Raw genomic sequence first — 8181 nt, 5'->3', positions numbered from 1 at the left:
AAAAAAAAAAAAAAATTTAAAAAATAAAAAAAAATAACTGAAGAAGGATTTATTGATCCTCTATTAGGAGTTAAGCTCTATAGACATTTATATTGAAAAAGACACAGCCCCTATACTCAAGGTGGTCATGGATTACTGGATAAATGTTTTTATTGCCCTCCCCTTTTTTTGAGATAGTCTCACTCTGTTGCCCAGGCCCAGGCTAGAGTGACATGGCTTCAGCCTAGCTTATAGCAACTTCAAACTCCTGATTCAAGCAATCTTCCTGCCTTTGCCTCCTCCTGTAGCTGAGACTACAGATGTCTGTCACACACATGGCTACATTTTTAACTATTTAATAAATGGTTAAATACTGTTTCTTTGGGGACAATGCAACCCTTCATCCTTCCTGCTCCCTTCTTACTCCAGACTGATTAGCATCCCATCTATGCTCTGGGACAGATTCTAGCCGTTAACCCCCATAAAGAGGTCAGTTCTTCTTCACCTTCCACTCTTAGGGAGACCTCAGGTCCCCCCTACGCCAGCCCAGGGACCCCGAAGCATAGCACAGGGCTCTCACCACAGGCTTTTCCAGTTGAGTCCAGTAACACGCTCTGCACAGTGGCCTTCATCAGGACAGCACCCCCAGCCTGCTGAATCACAGGGATGGTGTGGAAGGCAATTTCACTGGAACCCCCTCGAGGATAAAAGGCCCCTTTTAAGTAGTGGTGAACCAGCACAGCGTGCATGGAAAAGGTGGTGTGGCTGGGGGTCACACCTGCAGAAGGATAGAAGGAAGGGTGATGAGCAGGCAATGGGCACCAGCACAACTCAGAAAAGCACATAGACTCCTGAACATAACATGCAGCATGAGTCCAGGTGAGGATGCAAATGTTCCTCAGGGCCCAGGGCGGCCAAAGGAGCCATTTCCATCAGTGTTCTCAGGGCCAGCAGAAATATCCTTTCTGCACACTGTCATGCTGCCAAGTCAGGGGTGGGCAGTGTTGATGGAATAGAAAAGTCTTCCAGGTGTGGATGAAGGAAATTCCTACCAGGGAGTCAAGCTGGTGGCAAGACTTCTCATCCACAAGTTCCAGAGGGCCTGGGGTTTATACACTGCTCCATTTCAGAAGAAAGACAGAGCTGAGAGGGCAGCCCCTCCTCCTCCAGGAGCTGCCTCAAGCCTGTGGCCAGTACCCACCGTAAGTGGGGAAGATGTAGCTGAGCACTGCCTGGAGCTCAGGGGAGGCTCCCAGCTGCTGCAGGACCTCAGCCAGGCTCTGGGTAGATGCACGAAGGAATGGAGAGAACCGAGTCAGCAGCCTACACCTGACAAGGAGCCGAGCCACAGGCAATGGGAGGAACTTAAGCAGGATGGCATGGGAGGTTCCCTCAGATACCACCTGGGGAAGAAAACAGCTGTGAGAAACAGACCTCACCCCTGCACCTGCTGTGACAGACTCATTATGCCCAGAGTGCATCAGCCTGAGGGCCCGATAACACCCCAGACTGAACTCTACTGAATTTGGATTTATAAAAAATACAGACTTTGTGAATTTTTCCTATCCTACACTCATAGGATCCCTTTTTTGTTTTTTAGTTTCCTGCTCAAATTCATTTTCAAAAATCCCTATCTGGTCTCAGATGAAGTCAAAAAAGGAGTAGTACTCTGACCCTTGTAGAAGTCAGGCTAGTCAGGGAAGAGAGCAAGGTGCCCCCAGAGGCCAGACCGGGAGTGGCAGCTGGGAGCCCAGGCACTAGATCAGCCCTGCTGCACAGATTGGGTGGGGGCTGACTTCAGGACAGACACACTATTCTGATCCTCCCTTCTGCAGTCACTCCTTACCAGTCACTCCACTAATGAGGAAGGTCAGCCTTGTTAGGAATAAACTGGGGGGCTTCAACATAGTCATATTACCTTAACCAGCTTCATATACTTGTCAATGGCAGCTTTTTCCTGTGGAAACTTCTCCTTGAGGCCCTGAATGTAAGCCTTCTCTCCACTGTACATGGGGAACTCCTTTCGGCCATCAGACCCTTCTAGTACCATGATGTCAAAAGGAGAGGACAGGGTAGCCCAGTCCAGCTGCCCTTCAGTGATCTGGTCCAAGATGAAACGGCCAATGCTGCCCTCTTGCATGCGCCCAATATAATGGATTCCTGTTGGGAGAGGGAAAAACAAGGTGGCAAAGTGGGGGATAAGCCCCAGAAAGGTGGTTGAGGAAGTAAAATGGAAGAGGTTGTCCAGCTTGGTTAACTGCATGCCTGGACAGGGCTGCCCACCCTTTCTGCGGGGAGGTGTCACAGCAGAAATTACCAGATCTCTGTCCAGTTCAGTTCCCACTAGATACAGCTGTCACATGAGAAAAGTTCCCAGAAAGATGATAACCTCCAAAACCACAGAAATTCCCAGTATCACCCCATAAGGGCTGTTCCAAGCCTCCTGAAAATATAGCCCTTCTAACCCTTCCCACAGAAGCCTTACCTGTGTCAAATTCAAGGCCATTTTTTCCAAAGGTATGACAACAGCCCCCTGCCTTGGTATGTTGTTCCAACACCAGGACTCGCTTGCCAGCTTTAGCCAAAATTGCAGCTGCAGCCAGGCCCCCAATGCCACTGCCAATCACCACCACATCCAGCTTCTCTGGCACTTGGCTGACTGAGAAAGCTGCAGCAGAAGGGACAAGGTGGAAGGTGGGCTTCGCAGGCAGGGGCATGCTAATAGCAAATATAAGGAAGCCAAGAATACTTCTCTGATTCTTCAAACCGAGAAAGAAAGAAAGAAAAGACTTCTCTAGGTTGGACAGTACAAGAAACCTGCAGAGAAGTTTGGCCTGCAGCTCTTGACTAAGATAGGAATACTTGGGACCAGCCAAGCAGATTCAACAAAGTGATTTGGTTTGATCTGATTTAACCAAAGCCACAATATACCTGGGGATTTTCCCTCCATTGAAAGAAAGCAGGCTCGGCGCCTATAGCTCAACCGGCTAAGGCACCAGCCACGTACACCTAAGGTGGCGGGTTCGAGTCCCCAGCCCAGACCCGCCAAACAACAATGACGGCTGCAACCAAAAAATGGCCAGGCGTTGTGGCGGGCGCCTGTGGTCCCAGCTACTTGGGAGGCGGAGGCAGGAGACTCGCTTGAGCCCAGGAGTTGGAGGTTGCTGTGAGCTGTAATGCCATGGCACTCTACCCAGGGGGACAGCTTGAGGCTCTGTCTCAAAAAAAAAAAAAAAAAAAAAAAGAAAGAAAGCAGCAATCAGTAAATTACTACAGAAATAAAATCAGAAAGCTGACAAAATGACAGGCTGAGAAACCTAAGCACAGAGAGCTAGGGGGTCGAGAGCAGGAAAGGCTGCTGGCTTATGGAACCATCCAGAACAGGCTGGTTTCTTTGGAAGACACAGCGTCTGCAGGTGCCAGTGGCGCTCCAGCTATTATGGTAGCTGTTTCAGATCTGACAGAAAGGTTTGGACAGGACAGAGGTTGCTGCTCTGAGAAATCACAGCACCTGCCCCTCACATAGGGGGAAGTCTGGAAGCAAGGCAGGGATGGGGGGATGGGGAGCACCTCAACGAAAGACAAAACTGGATAGCACATAATGGGCACTTCTAACACAATATCTATTCTTCAAAAATCACTCCTAGGCTGGGCATGGTGGCTCACGCCTGTAATCCTACAACTCTGGGAGGTAGAAGGATCACTTGAGTCTGAGCAAGAGACCCTGTCTCTACTGAAATAGAAAACTGATGCTGGGCACAGTGGCTCATGTCTGGAATTCTAGCACTCTGGGAGGCCAAGATGGGTGGATTGCTTGAGCTCAGCAGTTCGAGCCCAGCCTGAGCAAGAGTATTCTACTAAAAACAGAACAAACTAGTCTCTGTGTCATGGTGGGTGCTTGTAGTCCCAACTACTTGAGAGGCTGAGCCAAGATTACTAGAGCTCAAGAGTTTGAGGTTGCTGTGAGGTGTGTGTATATATATATATTTTTTTTTATTTTTTTGAGACAAGAGTCTCCGTCTGTCACCCTCAGTAGAGTACTGTGGCGTCACAGCTCACAGCAACCTCCAATTCCTGGGCTTGGGGGATTCTCTTGCCTCAGCCTCTGAAGTAGCTGGGATCACAGGCGCCCACCAGAACACCCGGCTATTTTTTTGTTGCAGTTTGGCTGGGGCCAGGTTCGAACCCACCACCCTTGGTATATGGGGCCAGCGCCCTACCCACTGTGCCACAGACACCGCCCTGCTGTGGGGTATTGATACAGGATTATTCTCTAGGCCCAGGCGAGCTCAGAAATCAGACCCGTGTTTCCAGGCACAAACAGGCTGCCTTTTCCAGGCCACACCCTTTGGGCTCTAGCAAGGTCATGAACAAAGCAGCCTGAAAAGTTCTGGGTAGTTCCACCTTGAGTAGGGAGCATACACCCTAACTCCTTCCCTGAGATAACTTTGTCCTAGTGGAGAAGGGACTGCATTTCATTCATTTGTTAATATACTCATTAACTTTGAAAAGATGTTTTTCTACCTACCAAGTCCTGTAATATAGACCCCTAAACAAAGGGCCCACAAGAGACTTCCAACTTAGGTCTTCCCCTTTGCCAGAAGTTCTGTTGCTTTTTACTTCTTCTGATTCCTGTCTAATAAAAATCCTGTCTTACCACAGAGACCAAGGAACTACTGAGGAAGAAATGCTGGTAACAGTATGATGACACCACAGCATTCTACCCAGGGTGACAGAGTGAGACTGTCTCCAAAAAAAAAAAAAAGAAAGAAAGAAAAGGAAAGGAAAATTAGCTGGGCATTATGACAAGTGCCTGTAGTCTCAGCTACTTAAGGGACTGAGGCAGAAAGACTGCTTGAGCTCAGGAATTTGAGGTTGCAGTTAGTTAGGCTGACACTACATTCTAGCCAGGGAAAGAGAGTGAGAAACTGCCTTAAAAAGATTCACAACCAAAGAACTGAGATTTGGAATTTGTCAAGCTGTTAAGAGAAGGTGACAGTCTTTATGTTTCAAAAGTTTGTAGAAAAGCCTCACATTTGTAATTCTAGCACTCTGGGAGGCTGAGGCATGAAGATCCCAACTTGAGCTCAGGAGTTACAGAGACCAGCTTGAGCAAAAGAGCAAGACCCTGTCTCTACTAAAAATAGAAAAAACTAGCTGGGCATGGTGGCAGGATTGTAGTCCCAGTTACCTGGGAAGCTGAGGCAGGAATTTTCACAGCACTCAACCCCAGGGGGATAGAGTGAGACTCTGTCTCAAAAAAAAGCTTGTAGAGAGACCCATAGTGAAAAATACATTTTATATTACCACCCAGGATATATCTGTATAATACACACATGTGAAACAGAAGTTTCTCAATGCCATACTTAATGACACTATGGGTGATGAACTCTGATGTTTCCTATCCTCTGCATTTAAAAATGTCAGTTGCAATCCACAAAACTTATTTAACCCACTAACAGTTCATAACCTGGTCTGAAAAACAATTAAGCCAGTCATCTCAGTTTTAGACCTGCACAGAAAAGTGGAGTGGCTTGCTAATGGATATGCAGTAAATAGTGACAAGTGTCCAAGCTCGAACTCTGGTCTCAGAAGTAGACAATCAGTCCTTCCACATAAAACAGTTTGTCTCTGTGCAGTAAGATGTGTCATACAGAATTCTGAAATTTACAAGTGAGAGCAACTCTGGAGATCAAACAGAGATCCAGTATTTTGGTTTTGGTTTTAAAGCAGAACTCTTTCTTTAAATTGCAGAAGCAACCCCCACAAATACAGCTTAAAGATGACAGGGTAAAGCAGGCTCTGAGCCTGAGGCACCCTGCTGAACCTCTGTCCAAGTTCTAGAAGCAGGGTTCAATTCTTGGAGTTGCCACCACACATAAACTATTAAAACGTCTATGGTAAAACACAATGTCCTATACTGATTTGGAGAGATTTCTATGCAGCTCCCCTACACACTTGAGCCCACGAAGAAGATTATGTGAAGAAGTCAGTACTGGAACCATGTGGAGGAAAAGTCTTTTTTTATCTGTTCTGTGAACCTGAAGACTCCAAGTCTTGGGGCCAGGACTAGGCTATGCCAAGACCTTAGCACGCTAAGGACTGTGCCCGCGGCCTTGGGACTGTTTACTGGGTCTGTTCGGACGATGGCTTTCGCCAGTGACGCACACTACGGAAGCCCTGCCAGCACTTTACATACGGAGAAACTGAGTCCTGTGTCTGGCGGAGGCTTGCTCTGCCCGGACGGGCTTGCAGACCTGTGAGAATGGCCCAGCGCAGCCCCAGAGCCCAGGGTCTCTCCTGCTGACCTCGTTTGAGAATCTTCTTCCTGGCCTCCTTGTCCGTCACCAGGGGCGCTGGTGGCCGCTTGACATCCTCAGAGAAGGGATTCGGGGAGCTGCCTCCGAATAGCCCCAGGCAAACTTTTCCGAGGACCGCCAACAGCAGCACGGCCAGCAGCAGCCCCAGCGTAAGCCACATTGCGCCTGCCTCAGGTCCGCGAAATGCGCCGGCTCGGACTTTGCTCAGCCTCTAGGACCAAGGCTCCGCCCACCGACTTTGCCCACTCAGGATGCGGAGGAAGCATGGAGCACGCTTTAGTCAATTAGAGAGAAGCGCGCGCTGCGGAGCGGATTAGCCCTGCCGGCTCTCCGTACTCCCGGGGAGCGCGAAGTTTCCAGTGCTTGTTGGGAGTTGTGGTTCTCGGGGCAAGGGTGGCTGCACGGGACACTCAGTGCGCGTGCGCGATGCGGCAGCGTCAGTAAAGCTCCGGTAACGCTGGGAACTTGTCGGAAGAGCCTGGGGCTGGAGGAGGGAGAACGCGAGTGAGGGAGGGCGGGGGGAGGTAATGATCACTGCGGAGTCAGACAGGACTAAGAGGGAATTCCGACTGAGATGCCAGAGACCTGGGTTCTGTTCCTAGCTCTGCCCCTGACTCGCTGGACGCCCTGAGGCAAATTGCTGTACTTTTCTTCCTCGTCCAGGCAATGCGAAAGTTTCCGTCCAGAGTCCCCACAGGGCTCCTGTCTGGCTGAGTGTCTTGATGAATTGAGATCCTGTTAAGATCTGCGCATCACATTGGAGAGCGTCCGGCTCTTTGCCTCTCAGGGTGACCCATAGTTCTGACATTGGCAGCCCCCGGACAGCATCGTTTGCGGCGGGCCCTGACGGGCTCCCTAACTGCACACCCTTCGAGGGACAAATCCGAGGAAAGGATCAGCGAAGGTCTGTCATGCCTATGTGTGTATTTGTACTGAAGGATGGACCCACTCTCTAAATACCTAGGCAGAGAGTTTGAGCTCCAGCAAGCAGTTGAAAAATCATACTCCCTTATGTAGCTCCCTGCCTACCATAGCACAATGAATACTTCGTTTGAGAAGGGTCCATTTTGTAGGAAGGCCCCATCTTCTTCTCCAGCGATCAGGAACTTGCCTGATATTGGTAGCAGTAACTTCATACCTTTGAGTATTTGCTTGTTCAACAGAATTTTTGCTCATTTATTTCTGGGATACGGGTCATAACCGTCCCCATTGGAAGCCCAGCAGAGCTGCACTCGGGTGCAGTAAGGCTGGTCATGCTTCTGTGCTACTTGGTTTATTTCCTGCACAGTAACAGAAGAGCCTTTTTGAAATTGCTATCGCAGTACCTGCCTGTCACCCGGCCAAAGTTGGCTGATGTGTGAGTGTGTTGTGTTACGGTACCATAGAGGCCAAGGGGGAGGAAAAGGAAAGGAAAACAAATGTTAAAACCCCAGAGGCCAGAGCAAGGGAGGCCTAGTTTCTGGGGTGCTAAGACTGAGGGGAAACTACACGTTCCCTAAGATGACAGTGAGCCCCATGTCTAGCCCCTAAACCGGGAGGCATTCCTCCCTTGGTGTTAATAATCAAAGCATCCTGACAAAGATCCCAGTTTGTTACCAGAGCCACTTCCTAGGGAATCCAGATTATAGTCTCACAGTGGAGAAGCCACCCTCCTTCCTTAGTCATCCAAGTCTGTGGAGAATGATTGTTGGTTTTGTCTGGGCCATCTGCCCATTTAAGATATGAATTTTTGATGTGACAGGCATCCCATGATGTGTCCTGTAAGATACCAGCCTTGTCTAGCCCTTTTCCTGAGGCCAGCAAAGTAAGAAGAAAAATTTAGAGTTGGCTTGGCGCCTGTGGCTCAAGTGGCTAAGGCGCCAGCCACATACACCTAAGGTGG

The 8181-nt window shown here is 49.2% G+C and overlaps 2 protein-coding genes across 2 annotated transcripts in view; one reads left to right on the top strand and one right to left on the bottom strand.

Moving 5' to 3' along the window:
• Nucleotides 1-6636, bottom strand: part of RETSAT (retinol saturase) — a 13448-nt gene extending 6812 nt beyond the window's left edge. The window contains exons 1-5 of the mRNA XM_003799215.3: nt 6288-6636; nt 2465-2647; nt 1898-2139; nt 1181-1382; nt 560-757 (exon numbers count right to left, since the gene is read on the bottom strand). Coding sequence (XP_003799263.1) covers nt 560-757; nt 1181-1382; nt 1898-2139; nt 2465-2647; nt 6288-6459 — 997 coding nt within the window. The 5' untranslated portion in view covers nt 6460-6636. The remainder of the gene's footprint in view (nt 1-559; nt 758-1180; nt 1383-1897; nt 2140-2464; nt 2648-6287) is intronic.
• Nucleotides 6637-6839: 203 nt separating this feature from the next.
• ELMOD3 (ELMO domain containing 3) overlaps nt 6840-8181 on the top strand; it is a 36574-nt gene continuing 35232 nt past the window's right edge. The window contains exon 1 of the mRNA XM_003799214.3: nt 6840-7203. The gene's annotated coding sequence lies outside the window, so the exon portion shown is untranslated. The remainder of the gene's footprint in view (nt 7204-8181) is intronic.

This window comes from Otolemur garnettii, unplaced genomic scaffold (assembly GCF_000181295.1).
Source record: "Otolemur garnettii isolate 467f Iridium unplaced genomic scaffold, OtoGar3 scaffold00147, whole genome shotgun sequence".
Lineage (NCBI taxonomy): Eukaryota > Metazoa > Chordata > Mammalia > Primates > Galagidae > Otolemur > Otolemur garnettii.
Note: the sequence above shows the minus strand (reverse complement) of the source record. Positions and strands in the feature narration are given on the sequence as shown.